General features: G+C 41.0%; 1 protein-coding gene across 1 annotated transcript in view; it reads left to right on the forward strand.

Annotated features, from left to right (window-relative positions):
- Nucleotides 1–1,024: 1,024 nt before the first annotated feature.
- The window catches only part of LOC130478326 (deleted in malignant brain tumors 1 protein-like), a 377,479-nt gene continuing 352,926 nt past the window's right edge, over nt 1,025–25,577 (forward strand). The window contains 3 exon segments of the mRNA XM_056850473.1: nt 1,025–1,071; nt 1,718–1,911; nt 3,491–3,798. Coding sequence (XP_056706451.1) covers nt 1,025–1,071; nt 1,718–1,911; nt 3,491–3,798 — 549 coding nt within the window.

The raw sequence follows: 25,577 nt of genomic DNA on the forward strand, positions 1-25,577 counted from the left end.
TGAGGAGATGACGGGGACTCCATCTTAAGAAATTTTCAGGAGATGCTAAAAGGCCATTTTATTTGCCATAGTTTTTAATGGGGTATAGACTGCAGGCATCTTTTGGAGGGGGGTGATTATATGCAGCTTTATTTTGTATGTTTTAAATTCTGGTTCTAATTGTGATTTGTAAGCTGCCTTTAGCCATGAGGAATGGTGGGATATAAATATTTTACTAAATAAATATGTATAAGGAGAATTAACTTCATAAGCAAGTGGAGAAAAGGACCTTGATGGACTGACGTACAGATGCCACTAATTTGCTTGTTTTTATTACTGGAACTTAGAAACATGACAATTAATGTATGAGTAAAAAAAGGGATTTCCACTCAGTACTAGCTTGCCCAATTAACAGATGGGATGGGATGTCATGTCATGAAGACATAGAGTGTCCAAGGAGAACTGAACAGTATGGTGCCCCTTCCAGTTGGTATATTGTCAGCAGCATTTCTGCTGTAATATTTGCAGTAGGGACCCATTAGAAAAGAGCAAGAGTCCAGTAGCACCTTAAAGACTAACAGATACCTTCACTTCTTCTTCAGTAGGGACTCATGGCAGAGATATGGATCCTGTCATTGGGCATAATGTACACTTGCATTTCCTGATTTGAAGACAAGGCTGCAGCAGGGACTGCCTCGACTCCACCAGGGTTCAAGGCTAAAGTGTCAGGGGAAGAGGCGTGACAGAGAACGAAAGAGAACCTGCTCCCTCACTTTACCCCTTAAATTGTTGCAAGGTTTTGTGTGTGGGTTGAATGCAACATTCGTCCTTAGAACTCAAGGCAGTTCCTATAATGGTTTTAGCCAAAATGGGAACTTGAGGTTCCTACCACTCTTTACTCTGGAGCGATCATATAACCTCTGTGCCGACAGATGTGCAGTAGCTGCCCATTTGTTTATAGGAACTATTCAACATCCGGGTTCTCAATTTAAGGCCCTAAACAGCTTGGGGACATGGTATTCGAAGGGCTTCTGCACTAGCAATTATGGTCTTCTTCCCCAGCCTTGCCCCTCTGTGCCCCTGCCTGCAGAGGTGAGGCAGATGGCAACCAGAGGCAGGCTGTTTTTTAAAGGTAGTATTTTGCCTTTGATATGTCCTGCCCCTTGAAGCTTACTCTCTTCTAGGCGCAAGGCCAAAAAATTTCCGTTTTTAACTTGAGGAATTCTACCTTTAAAAATTGTTTTTACATTCTGCTCTGGTCTGTGGATTGTTTTATGAACATCATTTTAGGCAGCTAAATGTTTTCTGGTTGCATTTTATGGTTCTCAGTTTTTTATGATAATCATAATGCAGCTTTTATGACTGTGTTGTATTGTTTGATTTTGTGAGTTGCCTCTGTCTAAATGGTGATGGACAAAGGCAGAATTTATTTCTCGCCTGTGAGCAGAATTCTTTGTAATGTAATGTGGTGTATAGTTCCTGCTCTTTCATGACATGGCTTTAGGGCCAGTACAGATGTCATGAAGATCACTGTTTACAGATAGAGAGTGTGGTCATCTTCAATGCATCTGTTCAGTTCCTTAAAGAGGCTATCTACATCCTTGTATTCCTTTGTGGTCTGACCCTAAACCTCACACAGAGTACACACAGTCTCTGCATAGTCAGTGGATGCATTTCTTTGGTGACAAATGATTTGCTGTGTTGAGTTTACGTTCATACATCTGTTGTTCTCCTTCAGAACTGAATGCGTATATGACTACGTTGAGGTCTTTGATGGGAACCTATCATCAATTTCCCTTGGAAGATATTGTTCTGGTTCCTTCCGAACATTTGCTTCATCTTTACATACCCTTACGGTGGTATTTCACAGTGATAGTAGCATAATAGACAGGGGCTTTAATGCCATCTACTCAACAAGTTATAGGCCATATGGTAAGTACTGTGTTTGTAGGGTTGTCTGATCCTCCCTCTTTATTATCACCTAATCTTGAGCCCAGAATTCTTTTAATGTTATATAAATTTCTGTGAAAATAACAGTAAAGAGCTATTTTTAATGCAGCTTCATATGCATGTCTTTAGCTTCCCTGTTTCTCACTTCCCTTCTCTTCCATGCTGTCCATAGAATTTCAGCCTTCTGTAAAAGTAGCCTTTGGATCTGGTTGTGAATTCATTCAGACACATATTTTTCACCTATCATAAGTCCATGCACACAAAGAGCAGAAAAACATGACAGAAGGGCAAGAGAGGGCCCAGAGAAAAGAAACTTATCTTCAGATCTGCTTATCTTCAGATCCAAACCCTTGTTGGTGTGGTGTAGTGGTTAGAGTGTTGGATTGAATCTGGGAGACCCAGGTTCAAATCCCCACTCTCCATGGAAGCTTGCTGTTTGATTTTTGGCCAGTAATCTCAGTCTAATCTACCTCATGTTAAGAATAAAAAGGTTGTGAGCAAACAATGTTGTTTGACAGGAGGCTAGGCTAGGTGACTCAAACCAGTTCTAGCCAGGTGATGCAACTCAGCTGCAACAGTGACTCAGCATTGTGCTGATTGGCTAAGCATAATATAAATGTGGTGAGCAGATAGAGCTCTCTCTCTTCGTAGAAAACTAGTTGCTAGTCAGAACCTTTGACAGACAGATTGCTAATGCTGAACTAAGGACTGTGTAACTGAACTCTGACTTTGTATTTATGATTTTGATTTGGTGACTATAACTTACTCAGTAAGTAGACTGTATATAGTTTTTCACTGACAATATACTGATTTGCACTAACGTGCTTACTGGCTTCTGTGTGGTTTTTGTTGCTAAGTGTGTCTCCAACCCATAACCGCAACACCTCACAGAGTTCTTGTGAAGATAAAATGGAGGAGAGGAGAATGGTGTAGGGTTGGATGTAAATGAAGTACATAAATAAAATTAAATATTATCTGTGTACTGCAGTTTTTGGAACTCATTATATAGCCGTGTAGTGAATCTGCTGGTCAAAAGACAGGATAAAAAAATTAGAATTACTAAGTACACCTAAATGTATTTCAAATAGCCAAAAGCCTTCCCTACATGTTCCTAGGGTCAGTTTAATATGCAAACATACAATGTTGAACAACAAATGTAAAAATCCCACTAAAGTGTTTCCCTTTCATACTCCTATCTCTAACAAGTACCGGTTGCAACTCACTCAAACATCATTCAATATGATGAGCACAGGCTACTCTGTGTAGAATCTAGTGCTGAATCACTCCTAAATCTAAATCCATGGTGGAGGTTTTAATATTCTTCTACACTTAAGAAATCAATGCCTGCATAGGAAGGGTGGGAAACCTCTTAAATAGCTTTTCCTTTGGCCTTCCCATAGGCTAGGCAATGAGTTGCCCAACCCATAAAGACCTGTGCCTTATATGAGTCTAGAAGGGGCTGGTACACCAGTATCCATGGCCCCAGTGTCTGTTGACTAGTTTACTTAAATTCACTGTGAAATTCATGAATGAATATACTTTTGATACTTTTTAATTTAAGATTTCAGACTCCGATTGATGAATGGAAACCATAGATGTGAAGGTCGTGTTGAAGTCAGCAGTTTGTCTACATGGGGGACTGTTTGTGATGACATGTGGAACCTAAATGATGCAGATGTGGTATGCAGACAGCTTGGTTGTGGGAGAGCTATCTCAGCTCCACAATCTGCATATTTTGGTCAAGGCTTTGGTCTTATTTTCCTGGATGATGTTAATTGTAGTGGGAGTGAACCCTATCTTTGGGCATGCCCTCACCGTGCTTGGGGAGTCCACAACTGTGCCCACAATGAAGACGCCAGTGTCATCTGTGTTGGTATGTTCTAACTTTTTCATATTTTAATGTTTATTTTCTGTGTTAGCATATTTAAGCAGTTTCAACATCATGGCTGGACAGTATTATTTTATTTATTCAGACAATTATTATGCCACCTCTTCGAGGAACCTGCATGAGGTGGCTTAGAAAATTAAACAAAAACATTAAAAATTATTCATTAAAATCCAGCATTAAAAACCCAACCATAGCATCAAAAATAGACCACTGGATTTCTAAAAAATAATTGCTTTCAGACTAAGGACACATTAAATGGTGTTCAAAGATCAACCCTTTAAATCAAGGCCTGGATGAACAGAAATGTTTTGGCCTGGTGCCCAAAACAAGAGTGATGTATGTGCCAGGAAAATACCTGCAACCCTATTGTTTCATTGTTTTGGCTGGATTGTTAGTGTTAGGATTTTAATTGTTTATTAACATTAACTAACATTAATATTATTAATTAATTAACATTAATGAACATTAAGAACTGTTATGGCATGTAATTACTATGTTTTACTTTGCCAGCTGACATGGGCAGGATCTATGAAGAGGCAGCATAGAAATCTCCTGAATAAATAAATCTAATTTCCCTCACTCTGAGAATCAAAGGCAATGGTCTGTGTTTTGTGACGCTGTGCAGCAATGGTTTCACTGCTGCTGTACAGTATGGCAAAACTGGGCCTGTTGCCTTAGAAATAGGGATGCATTCCCTTCATTTAGAAGAAGGCCTACTCAGCATAATGGATGGATATCTTGCGATCTTTTACCAATACTCTGAAAGGTCATCGGAAAAGTATTTGCTGGGTGCAGAGAAGGTGTTTTTTTTCCATCTTGTAAAAGCTTTTCAAAAAATATTCCTCTTTTCAACTTACCCCAAGTTTTTTTTTTTAAACTTGTGCATGGGAGTTCTTCTAAGGGATTTAGTTCCCGAAATGGCTGCCCTGGTGGCTGGGCTGCCAGAGCTCCATGGCCCCTGGACGCCTGTGTATTTGCCCCTGTGCTGGTGTAGGTACCACTTTTTTCCATGATAAAGTGGCACCTATGCAGTCGTCGGGTCACACCTGCTCGTAAAGAGCTCCAACCCCCCACTTCAGCAATGGGCTCTTAATGGGTTATATCAATTATTTAATCATAATGTGTTCACCCAAAATGTAACGTTAAGTCTTGACCTAACGACCACATGGTCCTTCAGGTAACTGACAGAACCTTTGTAATCATTAATATGGGTAACAAATACTGTAAATATCAAAATCCTGTTTCTGTCTACTTTTGGTAATACCTTCCTTCATTCCCGAAAAGTCTAAATAGCACATTGGCTTTTAGACACACACACACACACACACAAAATTAAAATACAAAGGAACAAAATAGTATTCCTGAATTTAAAAGAAGAAAAACATGCACTGTCTTCTGCATTCTTAGTTGAGGTTTTATTTTAGTTGTTGCATTTGATATAAATATTTCTGTGTTCTAGCTTTTCACTTTTGGTAATACACCGTGATAATTAAGAGAAGTCTGCCACTATCAGTATGAAATTGGTGCTAAAGCCTTTGGGAAAATGTTAAAAATATCATTAAAACATTATTAAAATATTGTATATTTTATTTTTCAGATACATCCTCTCCAACACAAGGTAAGTGATCTATTGTAAAAGTGTTTTCAGTGGCTGTTTCGGCACTTGAAAAGGCCGAAAGGGTGGGGGACAAGAGTGCTCAGACTGCTGTCTAGCTGGCCCAAACAGGATCAGACCCTTGCAGAATTTTTAAATCACTTTAAAATGGCGGTGGGTCAGACCTCTGGATGCTGTCACATTTGGCCCATCATGTTAGCTTTTCCAAAGTTCTGTGGAAAGATGACCATGGATTGTTGATAGTTCACTCTCTATTGTCTGACCCGGTTGCTTTTATGCCTGTTCTCTTCTTATGCTGATTCCAATTGCTTTGCCACTGCTCTGATATTTATTCATTTCCCAGTCATGATGTTATTTCTTTGGGTTTTTTGGTTTTTAAAAATTGTTAGCTCTTTTGCTCCTTATTGTTTTGACTATTTTAAATGACGTAAACCACCTTTCTAGCTGAGAGTGTGGGGCAGAAATGGTTTAAATAGATGAAATGGGGGAACGACGATATGGTTTTGCCAATTCATACAGTGTTTGGGATATGCCATGAGCTTCATCCATTTTGCCACTGAAACCAAAGTAACTGATTATGATTGGGATGCCTAACATGGCAATGCTTTCCACCTGCTTGCTGCAGACTATGGGCTGATTCACACTTTGCTCATAGTGCCATCCTAAGCAGAGTTAAGCCCTTCTAAGACAATTGGCTTAAATGGACTTAGAAAGCTGTAACTCTGCTTAGGATAGCATTTGAAGCTGAACAGATGAACTGCCACTTTCTGAAAAGTATTGTGTTCGTTTCAAGATGGCTCATCTACATAGGCATGTCATCATCTGATATCTGCATTATCAAGTGATATTATAGTCACTGAGCTTAGATGTGTGGATTCACCTCTGGATGGTTTTCTGAAATTTGACTCTCAGCAGTGTTTATTATAAATATCTGTTTCTTTCTCTGTTTTTCCTTTGAGGTCCCACATGGTGGCCACCACCATCAGGTAATATCTACAAGTTTTACTCATCTTTTATTATCTATGCTACTTCAGTTTAATGCACACAAAAAAACTCATATGGCAGATCAAAATAGCATTTGCAAGGATACTCTTGGTAGTAAAATATGCTTTATATTGTTAACTTTAAAAAAAGTTCTGTGGCAAGGTGTACACGTTCTACCACCTGGAGATGGGCAAAATACAGAATAGCTCACTTGAGCTGCCCACCAGGTAAAAGGTAGACTCTTATGAGGTGTGCTTTCTAGCCTTGAGACCAAGCATATCACTCTTGTTTTTCTGGGTAGCAAGTATATTGACAGGGCTAACATAAAAACAGGACAATTTAAATTCACAGCAGCCTCTCTTTTCTCAAAACTTTTAACTTGATCCAGATTCCTACATGCAATCTAGTGAAAGGCATGGAGGGTACTTACAACATGCTTTTTCATTCATTTTTGTGGAAGGGATATCCCTAAGCTACCCTTTAACAGATCTTTAAAAAACCCTCAGATGAAGCTCATGTCGTCTATGAGCCATGGCTCAGCAGTTTTTTGGGGGGGAGGAGGGGGGCCGGCAAGATTGTCATCAGGCTGGTGCTTCTGCACTGCCAAGATGAATAGGAAGGTGATGGGACAACCAGCAGGGAGCAGTGTGGGGATGGAGTGTGTATGCTGCCCCTGTGCACCTCAGTCCTGTTAACTGCTGCTCGCACAGTGAGGGCACCTTTGGCTGCCTGTGTGTGAAACCAGGCCAAGACCCCTGTGAAGCCGGCTGGTATTCACTAGCTCTCAAAGGATTGAAACTGTTGATTGTATCCTACCAACTGTTCAAGAGAGATTACTGCAGCTGCGCTCCTATGTTCTTTTGTTGAAGTATGTGGATTTCATGATCCCCTGCGTAGACTTGTTGATGGATAAAACTGCCCATCCTTCCTTTTTTTACTGGCGGAAAACTTGCTAGGATCCAGCCTATGGTCCTTTGTGATATGTCCATGCTTCTTCGTAAATAATTATATATGGGTGTTCTGTGTTTTGTGTTGGTTTCATAGTCACAAGAAACCATCATTCTTATGGTGGTTTCCTGACGAATTCTTCTGGGACAATAAGAAGTCCACTTTATCCTGGCGAATATCCAAACAATGCTGAGTGGATTTGGGAAATACAAGTAGCAGCTGATTCCCATATAATGCTTACATTTGAAATGCTTACGTAAGTAAAGTTCTAACACAGTAAAGAACTCATAGCATCACAATTTAAAAATAGCAACAATCTTGTGCAGGCTATTTTAATTCTCTCTTTGCCAATGTAGAAAGTGTAGTCAGGAGTCCTTAGAACTGACTTCTGCTTTCCAGTGAGTCCATGACAAACCTCTAATACCCCAGATTCTAGCCCAGCCCCCGTCTGCACTAGTTCAAGTAACAGAAATTGGGAGGGGTGTGTATTAATTTTTTACAAATGGAAATGCTGGAGACAAGCCTGCCTGGGGTGTAGTTTGTTTCAAGTAATATTTTCTAATTCCAGATGTGTTGGGAAATTCTCCTATTATGGTGCTATCAAAGCACTGTAGGCATTCTAAACACATGCCCTGTCTGAACAGTGATAGGCCCTTGCTCAGATTAAGCCCTGACTGGTTGTCTTTTGTTGGTCAATAATGTCCAACTCAGATAACAGTTTAAAGGGACTGGTTCCAGGTACAGTTTCTAAATCATTATGATTCATATCACTACTAAGGACGGGAAATCGTGTCAATTTTTCCTTTCCAGGCTTGAAGTGTGTAACGGATGTAACTGTGATTTTGTTGAGATCTACGATGGGCCACACCATACCTCTCGTTTGCTTGGAAAAAAATGTTATGGTTCCCCTTTCACTTATGTATCAACCTTCAACATGATGACAGTCAGATTCCACAGTGATTCGAGTGTCAGAGCCCCTGGTTTCGTTGCACATTATAACAGGATCAATTCAAATCTGAGTGCAAGTAAGTGAACTTTTGTTACCAGATTTGTTTTGGGACATTATTGTGTGTCTGCATATGTCTGCTAAATTCCAAAAGCAGGAAATAATGAAACCAATACACATTATGATGGTCTGTTAAATGCACCATACAACTTCTTGTTGCACAGGTATTTACCCATAGATCTCAGGGATTATTGTTGATGCTTATTTGTATTTAGAAATCCATTTGTTTCCTTTTTATTTCATTTGCTTTGTCTCTTGCCACCACCATAAAACACAATTTATTTATTTGTTATATTCCACTGTAACAAGACAATGTGCCCTCATATCCAATTAAAGAATCTGGACAAATTAATCCTAAAAGAATTGTTCTTTAAACTATTTGGCCCCAGATATCTTTGGAATCTATCAGATAAGGTTATTTTTAAGCTTTACTTTTGATAGTAAATGAATTAATTTTGAGTTAATTGTGAGAAATTCATACAAACTAATTAATTATGAGTTTTGTTCTTTGAGCTGTTACCACCAAACCAGGCAACAAACCTTTAGAGAATAAACTTTATGTTATTGAAAAAAAGAAATAATTTTCTTTATTAGGCAAAAAATTAGAAAATTAATCCTATAGCTGCAGCAAAAAACATGTGCCAATAAAATCAAATCTCCTAGTATTACTCAAACACATTTGAATAAATAAAACAAAAAGCAAACCAGATTTCAGATTATGTTAAACCACTTTCAGGAATTTTATATTCCTAAAAAGTCACACATACAAACAGAAATTTCATCTAATATCTTCTGAGAGAAATCCAGAGAAATCTGATCTACTTATCATATCAACACATTTATATAGAAAAAACATAGCAATCTTATCTAATGCTAGATCTTTCTAACATAAAAAATATGATCACCATCCAGAAAAAAATGATTGGTTCTTAACTAATGGTTAACTAATCAAATAGGTGCATCTAAAGATACATCTTTGTGCTCACTATCTTTTCAAGCAAGATTAGAAGGCCATAATCTCAGTTAAAAGGCAGTACATTTCTGTAACTGTTTAAATTAATTGTCAAAGATAAAAGAAAAACCTTGTGCAATCAAAATATTGTAGAAGGCTTTCACGATCAGAGTTCATTGGTTCTTGTAGGTTATCCGGGCTGTGTAACCGTGGTCTTGGAATTTTCTTTCCTGACGTTTCGCCAGCAACTGTGGCAGGCATCTTCAGAGTAGTAACACTGAAGGACAGTGTCCTTCAGTGTTACTACTCTGAAGATGCCTGCCACAGTTGCTGGCGAAACGTCAGGAAAGAAAATTCCAAGACCACGGTTACACAGCCCGGATAACCTACAAGAACCTTGTGCAATCAGATTGACCAATAGATGAACCAATATGAGCTCACAACTACATAAAAAGATGCATGATCAGCAGGAAAACCTATGATTTAATAAAAACCCTGCCACACCTCTATATCTTATTTGTTTGTTTGTTAACATTATTTATAGCCTGCCTTTCTCACAGGGACTCAAGGCAGATTATACATAGTGAGTCAGGACATTCCACAAAATGGGACATTCAATAACTAATACATTAGGATATTAGAAGTCTGGGACCACCAGAAGGAAACAGAAGCATAGCTTAAGTATTAACATGACATATCAAGCAATACAGATATTACGCAATAGGATCCTACTCACAATATGCTGTACACAGCAGGATAGACCATAAGTACCAATAATTTATCCAAGTAAGTTTGTGAACCATTTTGTACAGTTTTGTACCATTTTATTACCTGTTCAGAAAAGCACTCTATATCATCAGAAATTCTGATGGCATTTGTACTCCCAAGGTTCAAAATTCATGAGAAGAGATGTAAAAACACATGGAAGACATATGAAGCCTGAAAGTGTAGAAGTGCATGGCTTTTAAGGAACATAGAGGTGTTTTAAAAAGGGAAATGGACACTCTCAGAACAATAGAGGAATGTAAATATGTTGGCATTATTACTGAATAGAGGTATCAATATATCTAATTCTCAACATGGCCACATTTGTTGATTCTTAAATCCAGAAACTGGATCCACAGACCGACAAGACAGAAATTTCTACAAACCTGAAAAATCCCCAAATTTGCAGAAAAATCTGAAATCTTAAAAAAAAAAGCCATGGGTTAAAACCCCCACTTGATAAAAAGAGTACCTGTAGCTTTAAGAAACAGACATAATCAGTAGCTAGGAAACCACAACAGTATTCAGCCATTGGTTTCTGTCAGTAAAGGGTAGGGGAGCTGCCCTGAGAAGAGCCTATCTTACACAGAGCAGTGGTTGTTATTGAAGGTTCTTTCTGACACAATGGGTTCTATCCAGCCATATCTTACTACTGCGCTAAGCAAAGTTTTATTTATTAATTAATTAAAATATTTATACCCCGCCTTTCCTTTTGGCTCCAATTGGAAACCTTCCTCCATTCAAAGGAGATTTCCTCCAACTTAAATGGCTCTTCCATTCGAGGAAAATCCACTTAAGGTAGAAAAAGTCTGCTTAGGCTGGAGGAAGGATGGTTGGATCCACCCCAGTGTCAGTAAAGTTTCCTCTATGAAGCCAGTCATTCAGAGCTAATTTTCTCTAATAGCCACTTGAGCTCGGGCTTGATTTTCTGTACTTCTTGGTCATGCCAGCCTTTTCCATTCTGTTACCCTTTGTTGCCATGTAATTTGGCCAAGTGATATTAATCCTCATTCGTACTTAATATCTCCTAGGTAGTCCTTTACCTAGCTCAGGGGTAGGCAACCACAAGCATGTGTACCAACAGCAGTACGCTGGACCATTTTACTTAGTGCTCAGAGGACAGCAGGCTTGGCTTGCATTACTTCTCAAATTTGCACAGCCATCACCAGCTGAGTCCCAGGCAAATCTCTGAGATGCTGCCAACTACAAGCATGCCTGGTCAAGTATACCCCTCCCCGCCAGTTTGCTGGCATACCAACATCTTCACAGGCAGATGCTCCTTTTTGGGGGGCACTTGATGCAAAAAGGGTTGGCTACTCCTGACCTATTCAAGCCAGACTAATGGTGCAATTCTAAACAGAGTTACTCCATTCTAAGCACACTGAAATAAAATGGCTTAGACTGGAGTAACTCTGTTTAGGATTGCGCTGCAAGTTCAGCTTCAGCAGCTGACCCTTATTCTTCAAGCCACTCTTTCCACAATGTCAGGCTAACACCAAAACTATGATCCCTACTGTGTACCTTATACACCTTTTTAAAAAAGCATGGCGTCATCGGCTTATAAAATCTGGCAAGTCTTAGGCATGAATATCAGAGGTGGAAAACCTATGGGGTAGATCAGACAAGAAGAGATTAAAGAACTGAGGGGCAGAGTAATAGAGTCAAAGGTGGGCTGCAAGTCAATGAATGTAGCCTAAAGTTTCCCATTCTTGTTTGATGTGAATGTGATGCAATGCTGAGCTTCCTTTCCTGAATCCAATTTGCCCCAGGACAGAAGATTTCTGCATCTAGGTCTCCAAAATAAGTAGTAGATGGGCAGCATAAATATATTTGCCCAAGACTGAGAGGACTAATCGGATAATAATTTACAGGATTCTTTCTATCACCTTCCTTGTAGATGTGTGCAACAATAGCCTATTTCCACTAACATGGAATTATCACTGAAGCGTCAATGACTGTAAATAAGATCACAGTAATCAGGGTCCACCAAAGGGGATCAACTTTAAATAAAACCAGGGCCTCAAGAACCCTAATAAACTGAGGCATAGTGGGGTCATGGAGTGTGTGTTAAGACCATTAGCTGATTTCCTTGGGTTGTATTGTAATGTTACAACACTTCTCCACAAGCACCTTCTATAACAAGGGCTGTTACCGCACCAAGTTTTTACAATGTTGAATGACACGTGTTATCATTGTGTGTCTGCACTCCCCCCCCCCTTTAATGCTGGAAACATTTCTCAATTGTTTAATCTCTGGTTTTTCCACAAACGGTTATATGATGATGTATTTATTATCTCCGTTTCAAGGACGGAGGTGGGAACATAGGTGTTTAGTATCCCTGAATATGTTGCCTAGGTGGGAACATATCTGAAACGTTTCATGAAGTCTCTCGGCATTACAAAAGGGGAATGGATGGCCCAATGCACCATTGTTCCAGCGCTAGCCCAAATAGTTCAAGCAAAAATATATAGATAAAATTAAGACGGGAAAAGGGACCACGGGAAAAGGGAGAGGGGAGGAGGGGAGGGGAAACAGGTCAGATGGGCAAAGGTGGGGCTGACCACGAGGATAATGAGCTGTAAGTGCTTGGTAGGATAATGGCCAAGAGCTGTTAAATCCAAATTATTGAAGAAAGAGTCCCTTTTTTGCTTTGTTTCTGTGTGAAGTGTCATCATGAGTATTACTATATTAATAAAATAATGGCCACAATAATGTGTTAGCTTGTATGTTTCAGTGCACTAACAGGGCTTCTCTTCCCCAACTTGTCAGCTCTTCATTGTACACCAGACTATATGCAAGTTGTAGTTAGTAAAGCATTCCTCAGCTCAAAGGGCTACAGTCCGTGGGAAGTCACCTCTGGAGACGGAAACTGCACAGCAATTTCCACACAATATTATGTTGTATTCCATATACCATATCATGGCTGCGGGACAATACGAAAGGTATGGAGACTTGTACTTCAGCTTTGTATAGATCTATATTTTAATGCTATTATTTAAAAAACATCCTTCTAAAAAAAAGAAGCCTCAGGATTTATTTTGGAAAGGATTTGCAAACGTCAGTGTTGCACAGATGTGTATAATGGCTCAGTCTACATGGATTAATGTGCAATGATGAAACAGGTAGAAATAATTTCCCTATGTTTTTCCAGTCACTGTTCCTTTCCATGTTATATTCCTAGTGTGGGAACTGTGGTAGCATGGATCCAGGCCATGCTGAAGAAGTAATGTGGGAAAGAATTGGAGTGCATGGGAGGAGCCCATATGGCTGTTCCTTATGTATTAGTATTTCTCCAGATTCTGGCTCAGGGTGGGTTCCTTCCTTGTGGCCCAACCATTCAAGTTACTGTGGCAGTGTGGGAAAGACCCATGTTGTAGTGGTTCTCATACTACATATGTAACATAAATAGGGTCCCATAGGCATTTCTTTCTCTAGTTCTCTCAGATACTTCTGTTCCTTCTTCAAAATTAAATATGAAGAGGAAAAAGATTTTTGAGATGAAGCTCTCTTATACTGAGGCACAGATCAGTCTCAGTTAGTATGGTCTACCCTGGCTAGGAGTGGATTTCCAGGATCTCCAGGCTGAGAAAGGTCTTTCTCAATACCTGTAACCTGAAATCCTTTAACTGGCTGTGGTGGGGATCGAGCTAAGAAATCTGCATGCAGATCATGTGCTCTGCTACTGAACCATAGCCCCACTCACCCACTAAGGAGCTCAGGGTGGAATATATGGGCCCATTCTTGAAAATTGGGCCCAAAGCCCTTAGGAGGCCGACTATGGCCTCCGCCGGAACAGGGGCCCACACCGCTGGTGCCCGAAAGGCACACGCCGGCGCTAGTGGCCCCAGCGCTGGCGTGCAGGGCTGGGCGCCACTCCCTAAATGCCGCTGCTGACCGCCGGCCTCCAGCCTCCGGCCGCTGGCACTGGCCACAGTGGTGAGCCGGGAGGCTTTCCGGCGTCCCTGGAGGCATTCCCGGGGTGTAACGGCACCTGCCACGGGGTGGGGCCGATTTTAGTTGGCCTCCCGAGCACTTTCGGCTCGGGAATGCCCCTTTTTGTTTTTGCAAAGATACGTCAGCTGGTGTATCTCCTGTGCAACCCTGAGGTTGCACGGGTTTTTGGCGCCAGGCAGAGGAGGCAAACTGGCAGCGTTGCCTCCTAAAGAGGTTTTGGTTTGCCTCCTAAGCCTGGCGCAGGCATTCCCTTCAGGAATGCGCTGTAAATCTCCTACTTTTATACTTGCAACAACCATGTGATGTAGGTTAGCATGAGACCTCAGGATTACCATGTGAGGTTGTTGTTTTTTGTTGAGTTAGGGATTTTAACCTCAGTCTTCCTCATCTAATACTCTAATCACTAAACAATTCTGATTCAGGGATACTAAACAGGCAAGAACTAAAGGCAAGATACTAAACTAACAGGCAAGATACTGAACAGGCAAGTCCTAAGATTATTGTTATATGAACAACAGCCTTGGTTTCTCCAATGCTGGGGGGAAATGGTCTAAAAACTGTACTTTCAAATAAGTAAGTGCTTGTAAACAAGTACCGTATTTTTTGCTCCATTAGACGCACCGGACCATAAGACGCCCCCCCCAGCTGGCCATCGGGCCGGGGAACGCTGGCTTGTGTCGTTCTGGCGTGCCCAGCCGCTCTGTGCGCCCCCCCGCCTCCCAGCTGGCCGTCGGGGTGGGGAACGCCGGCTCGCGTCGTTCTGGCGGGCGGGGCGCACAGAGCTGGGCATACCAGAATGACGCGAGCCGGCGTTCCCCGCCCCGGAGGCCAGCTGGGAGGCGGGTGGGCCCGCTCTGTGCGCTCCCCGCCTCCCAGCTGGCCTTTGGGGCGGAAAACGCCGACTCGCGTCGTTCTGGCGTGCCCAGCCGGCTCTGTGCGCCCCGCCCGCCTTCCTTCCAAGCTAGAATGTGTGTCTTATGGACTGGGCTAGGGTACATAAGACACACATTCACTCCATAAGTCGCACCCACATTTCCCCTCACTTTTGAGGAGGAAAAAAGTGCGTCTTATGGAGCGAAAAATATGGTAGTCCATTAGGATTGCCAGAAGATTTCTTCCAAGAGTTATAAGCAATCAAATAGAAACAATTTATCTAGTCCTTATTAAGAAATGTTTGGATTTTGATAACATAACGGAGAGTTTTTTTTTCACTGAGTGAAACAATGAATTTTACTTCTCACTAGAATTGTTCAGAAATCTAGGCTTTTTAACAATGCTGTGAGACTGATTCCAAAGTAAGGGAGCTGTTTATATAACACTCAAACAAATTTATTTGAAAGTAATATTTCATTCTGGATGGCATGGATTGAGATCATTGGTTTAGTTTGACCCTTTGGCATTCCATTTGTATGTGTGTCAGCCACACAGAGGCAGGCAATGGCAAACCACCTCTGAACATCTCTTGCCTTGAAAACTCTACTGGGTTGTCACAAGTCAGCAGTGACTTGACAGCACACCCACCCACAGTGTGCTTGCTATGTGTATACTGGCCATGATGTATACTGAAATATTGGAATGCAATTTGGGAATCACATCCAGGACAGAATTCTAGATTTCAGGTTAGAATACCAGGTTTACTTCCACTCACCCTTCCATTTGCAAAATTGCCTTTAGTTTTAGGAGAAAGGCAGGTATAAATGTAATAAATATATGCAGAACATAAAATTAGGAAAGCTGGATTAGATGTAGATGAAGGTGGAGTGAAAATTGGAGGGAAGAACATTAATAATTTGAGATATGCTGATGACACTACATTATTGGCCGAAAATAGTGAAGATTTGAAACGACTACTACTGAAAGTTAAAAGAGAAAGTGCCAAAGCAGGACTACAGCTGAACATTAAGAAAACAAAAGTAATGACTACAGGAGAATTACACAACTTTAAGGTTGACAATGAGGAAATTGAAATTGTTCAAGACTTTCTATTCCTTGGCTCCACGATCAACCGAAAGGGAGACTGCAGCCAAGAAATCAGAAGGAGATTGAGACTGGGAAGGGCAGCCATGAAGGAGCTAGAAAAGATTTTGAAGTGTAAGGATGTGTCACTGGCCACCAAGACTAGATTAATTCATGCCATCATATTCCCTATTACTATGTATGGGTGTGAAAGCTGGACGGTGAAGAAAGCTGATAAGAAGAAAATAGATTCCTTTGAAATGTGGTGTTGGAGGAGAGTGTTACGGATTCTGTAGACTGCCAAAAAAACAAATCTGTGGGTTACAGATCAAATCAAGCCTGAACTGACCCTAGAAGCTAAAATGACTAAACTGAGGCTATCTTATTTTGGTCACATCATGAGACAACAAGAGTCACTGGAAAAGACAGTCATGCTAGGAAAAGTTGAGGGCAGCAGGAAAAGAGGAAGATCCAACAAGAGATGGATTGACTCAATAAAAGAAGCCACAGCCTTCAATTTGCAAGATCTGAGCAAGGCTGTCAAAGATAGGACATTTTGGAGGACTTTCATTCATAGGGTCACCATGAGTCAGAAGCGACTTGACGGCACTTAACACACGCACACAAATGTAATAAAAGAAACAAGCAAAGGGGGCAGAAAAACATGTAAAAGATGACACAGTGTGATATGTGCCCTGAAGACTAAAGTGTCGGAATGACAGTTGTTGGGCATATTCAGGTCAAATTGATGAAGGTTATTATCCATTCATACAAATGTTTGTGCCATCAAGTAACAACCAGCTTATGGAGACCCCAGCGAGGGACTTTAAAGGCAAGTGAGAAGTAGAGGTGGTTTGCCATTGCCTTCCTCTGCTGACCCTTCCTTGGTGGTCTGCCATCCACGCACCGACCTTCTTAGCTTCCGAGATCTGACAAGATCGGGCTATACCCATTCTGCCATCCTTCCCTATTGTCTATTATTATGTATTTCATGTTCCAACTCCAGCTCCACACCTGCACAGTTTCAAGAGAGAACCTGTGATGCTGCTGGTGCTGATTTTGACTGTTGTTATTTTTAATGAATTGTGTTGTGGCCTTTGATTGCTTTTATCTGCCTTGGAGAGTATAAATGAAGAAAAGACATGGCATGCATGGGTTAACAAAATAATTACAGAGAGAGTGCTGAAAGCAACTGAGACCTCTCCAACACTGTGCTTTATTAAAACAACGGCAGTGTGCTATCCGTTTTATTAGGATCAATCTCATTAGAAGAGCTGCTTTCAGGTTACCCAGAATGCTTCATTTGGTTTGGATGTTAAGTACAAAAAAAATTGGGGGAAACTCACTTAAAGGCATGATGGAAAAACCCAAAGCCTGCACTTTTGTAGCTGCCTTAAAATGGAGACCAGAAGGCATTACAAACTCATTTAGGTGAAATTGTACTGGGTAGAAAAATGATTTCTAGATGCATCAGTAAAGCAAAAAAGTCCTACTTGCTCATTATATATGCCAGCAGTAAATCAGAACACTGATAGAGCACACAGGTCTCTTGTGTCCAGAGAGTGAAAGAAAGACATGGTCTTCCTCATATTAACAAAGCTGGAAATTAATTTTCAGTGATTTGTGGAAATACCAAATTTAGCTGCTAATGAAAAAAGCTCCTTCAAGTGGAAGACGATGACTTCCATTAAGACTTTCCTCCTTGGAGTTCCACAGGTTCTACCCACCACCCAGTTTGGCTTGTGTTGTGTTGTTTTGACTGTTTAGCTATTGCATCATTTAAAACTGCTGGGTTTTATGTTTTCAAAGGCAGAATGCTCACTTGTTTCTCTGCCTGCAGTCTTGAAATCTGATTAATTTCATCTAATTAAGTTCGCAATATCTCCTGGTCTCCATTTCAAGAATACAAAATGTAGACTTTGGCTTTTCCTTTCACCCAAACATCTTTTTATCTCTCCTGACTTCTTTTCATTTGTACTAGCCGGATCAAAAGTCTAGGGGGTTGTGAAAACGTGCTCTGTACCTTGGGACAATTTGTTTGTTTCCACTGAAAACAAGTATTAGCCTGCTGTTTGGGGATTTCCCCCCCTAAGGGACTATCTTACAAACTTTGAGTTTTATGATACAGCCAGAGTTAAGCACTTTCATATGGAAGATACGAGCGGAACAATAGTATGTGGAATTATTCTAAGCCTCTTAAATTCAGTGGGGTTGGACTCAAGTAACTGCATTGGGTTGCACAGTTTAACGGGTATTTAGCCCTCCAACTGACATAAGGGATAAAAAGTGTTTAATTTTCATTGGCTGTACCCTGAAAATATCAATACCCATAAGGAGAAGTTTGGTGCTTAACTTTTTAGCTGCACTTCAAAGACATTCTTGTTCCTTTCTAATTTTTTGTTATTGCTTGTAACAAACTTTATCATGAGTAAGAACAATAATAACTAGCTAGTAGATTGTGGTTCTTTATATTTTTAGAGTTTTTAATTGATAAGATTCTCCTTATAGGACACTTAGCATTTGTATTTTGTGGTTAAGCATATTAGGACAGTTGTTCTCTATCTCTCGCACATCTATTGATGGACAAAACATTCTTACGTTAAAAACTGTATTTCTTTGCATGTTTCAAACAGGCAGATGTTGATACTATTATTTACTCAAGTGTGATCTCAGCAGTTCCTACGGGCGTCATAATTAACAGGAAAAAAACTATGCACCTGCATGTTACCTGCAAGATGCTGCACAACACTTGGGTAGAAACAATGTATATTGCCAGTGACACTTGGAATGTCAATAGAACTCAGTATGGCCTATACAGTGTGAATTTGACATTTTATCACTCGTCATCTTTCTTGTATCCAGTTTTTGAAACACCTTATTTGGTTGACTTGAATCAGAAATTATATCTGGAGCTTTATCTTCATAGCTCTGACCCAAATCTAGTGCTATTTTTGGACACATGTACAGCATCACCTAGCCACTACGATTTTACAACTCAGACTTATGATCTCATCAGAGATGGGTAAGGACTTTGGGTTTGAATGGGAAATCTATTTATTACACTTGAATCTTGATTGCTTTGAGATTTTCAAACATCTATAGAGTATGAATATTAGGCAGAAGTAATGTTCAACCCATCTTGACTGCATATCCTGTCTACTCGGAGATTGAAAATTAAGAAAACGGTTAAGTATCCCTGGACCAGCCCGAGGATTTTGTGCTCCCTAGGCAAATGTGCCCAGGGTGCCCAAGCCACCCCCTGCATGGAGCCAGGAAAGCAGCTCTCACCCTCCTCTCTCCCCCAGTGTCCTGGGGAGGCAGGAAAATGTTGCCCATCCTCCTTACCTCTGGCAGCTGGTGCACACCCTCTTTGTCCCCTGTGGCAGGATGGAGCCCATCTTGCCCCATCTCCAGATGGAGGGTAGGAATAGGTTCCCTGTGTCCAACCATCCACTGGGGCTGGGGATGCCTCTCCAGTGCCCCTATGGGCTGGGGGGTGGCCTGATTGGCAGCTCCCCATGGTTGGTGCCCTAGGCAATTGCTGAAGGCTGCCTTGCAGAAAGGCCACTCCTGAAATAGCCACTCTCACTGAGACTACTCCTGCATGAAACCCTAAAATTAACACAAATAACAACAAATAGCACAAATACTGAAAATAGGTAAAGGTACAACAATATACATTTACCTGAAACATTTTGTCAAATAAACAGAATGTCTCCTGCTGCCATTCTGCCTTCATCATACAACCCAAATAAGGAGTTTCTGGGAAAGGGGACACTCACAGATTGAAAAGACAGGTTGGCCAATGTGCTGCAGTTGGAAGGGGAATCAGGCAGAATTACCACTCCTCACTCTTCCATCAGTAGGATGCAGCCCACTATGTTTAAATTGTACATGCAGCCATGATTCAGTTGGTGGGCACATGGAGAAGGGAGAAGTTGGTTTGGCATCAAAATATGTCTTCTATGATGTTACTAGTGTTTTAAAGGAAAGAAGACACGTTCTTTCCAAAACACGTTTCCCCCCCCTTTAAAATGCTGATGAAAGTGGGAGGAGCCTAGTCTTGATGAACAAGAATGAGTGTGGTTGATTGAATAACCCCTCTCCTCTCCCTAGACAGCCCCATTGTACAAATTATACATTTAGTTGTACAAAGAACGACTGTGTTTTATCTGTTCACACAGATGTTTTGTGCACAGGGATATCTAACTACACACAGATATCTTGGTATGGATTGCTCATATGCACATTGAACATTATTCATGTAGAATTTAATTGCTGTTTTCTTTAAATTCCTGATAACTGTGTTTCACAGGTTAACAAGCCGGAATACCCTAACGTGAATTTGTACCAAGCTGTTATTTTCAGTCTCGAGCTCAGTCAGTAGTATGATACATTGCTGAGACTAATCTCACAGTTCAGTTTAATCCTATTTGGTGCCTTACTGGAATCAAACATATGGCTATTACATTTTGGATTGGATCCACAAGTTTTGTTTCAGTAATGGAGCCTTCCACCAGCAGAACATGCCTCTTCTGCTGGAGCAACATTGTGTGGACTGACAGAAGGCTCCTTGAATAAGAAGGACCCACCTTTAGCAGAATAGAACCTTTGCATCCAATCTGTTCCATTTATTCATTTTGTTTATTTAGATATTTATATCCTGCTTTTCTCCCCAGTGGGATAAGTGGCTTTCAGCATTGTTCTCCCCATCTCCATTTTAGCCTCACAATAACCGTGTGAGATTGGTTAGTCTGAAAGAGAGTGACTGTTCTAAGGTTACCCAGTGAGTTTCCATGGCAGAGTGGGGATTTGAACCTAGATTTTCAAGATCCTAGTCCAGCACACTAACCACTATATCAGATAATTTATCTTTATTTGCTCAGTTTCAGTTATGTACAGGGGCTTCTTTTTCCTTGCACATATAGCACATTAGTTGTATGTGGTTACTATGCCAATTGATATAGCTAATTGTATTGTTTTATTTTCATATAGGTGTAGGTTAGATGGTACCTACGAGACCTATTATTCAGGAAACCGCAAGACCCTTCGGTTTGGCTTTCGAGCCTTTGAGTTTCTTCACAGATATCCATCAGTTTACCTTCGATGTAAAGTGGTGGTTTGTAGAAGCAATGCTTCCTACACCCGATGTACTCGGGGTTGCCTGCCTTCGCCTAGAGCCAAGAGAGATACAAGCTCCTACCAGGAAAAGCTAGATGTGATCATTGGGCCAATTGAACTTCAGAAAAATGGAATCGAGAGCAGAAATTTGGGTAAATCAAGCAAATACTTAATATAAAGTTCTTTCAATCATTTTTGAAGATGTCCGTGGCTATCTTGTAGCTGTTTTAAATTGTCAGTTTTGGACAGAGCAATTTCTGGGGATTTCAGGTCTGAGAGAGAGCAATTTGGAAGTGTATAAATTAATAATACTAACCCTGGCTGTTTTACTTAAAATGCTTGTTATGCATCAGCATCCTGCTCACCCAATTGTACAGTGTTGTGTTGCCTGATATCAAAAGTATGCCATTTATTCCATGCCTAAGGTCTTCAGTTTACCTTCTGTTCTTCACAACATAGTTGGCTTGCCATGTGCCAGCTTCAGGAAGGCAACCTCCCAATAGTCTGGACCTCCCACCTGCCCTTGCATCTAGGCCAGCAGGAGAAAGGTGGGAGGCAGAAATGACATCACTTGATGCGTCAACATCACTTTCAGGTGAAAACCTGTATGTGATGTCTGCATGTCAGGAGACATCATTTCTGTGCCTTGCCCTGCCTCCAAAGTTCTCGGGGGTCCAGATGATGGCCTGGAAACCCTACAACAGCCATAGGCTTTGAATCACAATATGTATGCATGCTTCATAGCAAGGGTTGCCAGGTCACTTGGTTTGGTGGGAAATTGTCCACCAGACCATCGGCCGGCTCAGTCGTGGGGATTGCACACACGCAGCCACACCAATGTGAGGATGTCACTTCCGGTTTACACCCAGAAGCGCCGCATCACAATGGGCTGCTTTATACCACTCAGATCTCCAAAACACTAGCAATGGGCCACTTTACCACTCAACCCCCCAAAACACTGGCGTTTGGGGGGGGGGTTGAGCAGTGAAGCAGCCCGTCACGATGAGGCGCTTCTAGGTGTAAACAGGAAGTGACGTAATTGCATCAGCGAGGCCACGTGTGCCAACCCCCGCCCCAACTCTACCCCAAAAACCTCCCGCTGGAAGAGAGGATTGACCTGGCAACCCTATTCATAGCTATCCATGAGCTCAGTGCTCCTTTCAGTTGCTGCTGGAATAACTGATCTAGCAAAGTGATGTAATGCAATTTTATTATGCTACATAGGAGCTAGATGAGCATTAGCAGTATGGCATGGGAAATTACTGTGCAAAACGGGCACCAGGGGAGTCAGTAGCTATTGATTTAAGGTGAATGGTAGAAATTATGCATTTTGATGACTGTTCAAGCAGACAGTGTCTCAATTCTTCTTTTCTTCATTTGCAGAGACAAAGAAAGAACCACAAGAAAATGTGGGAGCACTTGGCACACAAGTGCCATATATTGTTGTCGCTGTTATGTTGGCAGTTGCAGTCATAATGCTTGCAGGATTTATTTTGAAAAATAAATGGAAGAGACCAGTTCCATATGAGATAATGTGAGCATCAAAAATGCGTGGGCCATAATCTCCACCAGGTTGAGCTAATTTAAGCTTAATATATACCAAACTCTGTGTTGGGTTATGGGTTTGGAGTTTGGCAAGCAGACTTTCTACAATGTATACTTAGAACCTGTGAAATGTACACTTTTTGAAAAAGAACTATTTCCCCCCCATGATTCAGACTGCCTTCCCATGAAACATAAACATAAAGAAAAACATCTGGAAAATTCATTGGGAAAGCCTGAGACAAATTAAATGATTTAAAGGCCCACTGAGTGTGCTAGACATGACATACAGCCCAAACATATGCTCTGAAGGGAGAGTGGATGCCCGGCAGCCGGGAGTAGCACAGCCACGGCGCCTCCACAGTTTCTCAGCCACCAAAAGTAAAACTGAAACAGTTTAAAATGTAAAATGAGGGAAATGCCCCCATAGAAAATAGTGAGGCTAAGCCATCAGAAAAGGTGGCGAAGCAACACTGCAACTGGAGGGGGTATTTCCGGGGTAGAAGGGGTTAGGATGCTGCCTAAAGGCAGCTCTGCCCCCCCCGAAAGTCCTAGGAATGCCTCCCAGGATGCCTGTGGAACTGGAACTGTGCCACTGGAACGCTGCTAGGGCATGGCATCCTGGGGCTGGCATGAATGCCCCCATGCCGGCGTGAGTGCCCCTTATCCCAAAATAAATGGGTACTTACACTGGCATGGCATCATACCAGCTCCGATGCCAATCCCCCCCTTCACAATTGCACTCTAAATTTCACTCTCCCATTTGAAATCAAATGGATTAAAATTTACTTAACTTGGGCTGGATAATCCCTGTTGTTATGAACGGATGTAGGTACATAAATTCAGATTAGTTATGGGGTTGAAATAATAACATCAGATCCAAACTCAGCAAAGGTCCATACTGGCAACTTAAATTGTTTGTTTGTAGTTTAGTCTGGTGAAAAACCATGGAATGATTGTGAATCTTCCAATTACTCCTATCAAGCCTTATCCATCACTGTTAGTTTGAAACTAGACTAAGTTGAAACATGCTGTTTTCATGACATGGCATGCTGAGATTTCATTGTGTTAGTGGCAGTTTTATAGATTTCTAATATGGACAACAGTTGTTGAGATGTATAAAAGAGAAATATAAAATAAACTAACTGGAAATAATCTTTGCTTCCAGTTAAATTGACAATAGACTTTCTTAGATTTCTTTTCAGTCATGGCTGAGAATCAAACAATCAGAAAGTGAAGACACATTTTCTTTTTCATATTTTTCCTTCCACTTTGTATCAAGTGCATTGTTTGAGATTTCAAATTATGTTTTTTCAGTGTCCCCAAATGAAATGTTTTTTCTATGTCCAAAAACGTATCATCAATCACAATAAAAGAGGGTTTCAGATAAAATGGTGAAGTGTGGTCATTATTTATATAATGCAAGAGGTTTATTTTTGTCTTGAAGCTTAAATAGGTAGATCTCGGATTTCATCAAATTCTGCATATTAACAAAGGTGGTAATGTTAAGCTAATGTGAGCCAGTATCACATGACTTAACATGACTATTGCTGTTAAGGGGCTTCCTATGTGATCTGGAACTGGGTGGTTTCTCTGTAGTTTCTTCTTTTTTGGCCAACCTTGGTTGTGCCAAGCAGCATGAATCCCTGCCAATCCCCTGATTCTAAGTTCACGACTCCCTTGGGCTTATTTCCTTCTCAAAGAATCCCAATGTCTTACATGAGACTAGTTATGAGCTGACACAGAAAATAAAGAAACAACCGATGGGTCACTGTAGCAGTCCTAGTTTAATTTAGACATGATGTGACGAAGTAAAAGCAGAAAAGGGAAAGAATTAAAAAGGGAGTTGTGTGTGGGTGGGGAAAGCAGTTCTTAAAATCTGAGGGAAAAGCAGGACCTGCTCAACCATTAGGCATGGTAAAAGGTTAAGATTAATTTAATGGCCGATTTGAGAGCACGGTTAGATGGAGGCAACCAATCAATTCTTTAATCAGTTACATTATAACCACCATGGAGCTTTCATTTGGCTTTTCTACCTCAGGTATCAAAAGGTCTTTTGCCATCTCTGGAGAAAAATCAGATGAAGTGCTGGTCATGGGGAGCACATCCAAGTGTCATGAACATCAGGGGTGTGGGCTCTGCCAAGTAAAGGAACTACTACTACTACTACTACTACTACTTCTTCTTCTTCTTCTCTAATACAGAATACAAAAGAGTTTTAAAGGGTACATGAGCTTCCTATGCTCTTGAAATGTTGCTTTTAGTGCTAAACTAGATGTAGAAGTATCTTTAAATGATATTGCAGATTTGGGAAAAGAACACAAGAGGGCAACCACTTTTTCTATGGGGAAAAAGATGATTAGGGGAAGGCAGGATGGGGTTTAATAAAATTATTTATGGGGTGAATATAGTGGCGACAACTTATTCTCCCTCTTCCATAATACTATGGGAATTGATGGACAATAGATTTAGGAGGGACAAAAGGAAATATCTCTTTACTCAATCAATGGCTAGTAGCCATGATGAGCAAATAGAACCTCCATATATAGAGGCAGCAAACCATGCTAGGAGATAGCATCAGGGAGAGGTCTTGGCTTCTGTCCCCTGCTTGTTGGCTCTTGAGAACAACTGGTGGCTACTGTGTAAAAGAGTACACAACTAGATGGACTACTGGACTGATCCAGCAGCGCTCTTGTATTCTTATGACAGGGAGGTCATAATAAGCCACGATAAGGCAGGTGCTTCAAACTTCAATAAGCTGTCATTGGTTCTGATGCTCCCTTGACTTCTGGACATGGTTTTGGAATGGACCTCACTTGATCCTGTAAAGGAGGTCGTACTGATTTTTAGGATACCATCACCATCAGGACACTCTCCCATATCTAGGCATTCAATGTCAGTGGGTGAGCTCCTGGAA

This window comes from Euleptes europaea, chromosome 5, assembly GCF_029931775.1.
Source record: "Euleptes europaea isolate rEulEur1 chromosome 5, rEulEur1.hap1, whole genome shotgun sequence".
Lineage (NCBI taxonomy): Eukaryota > Metazoa > Chordata > Lepidosauria > Squamata > Sphaerodactylidae > Euleptes > Euleptes europaea.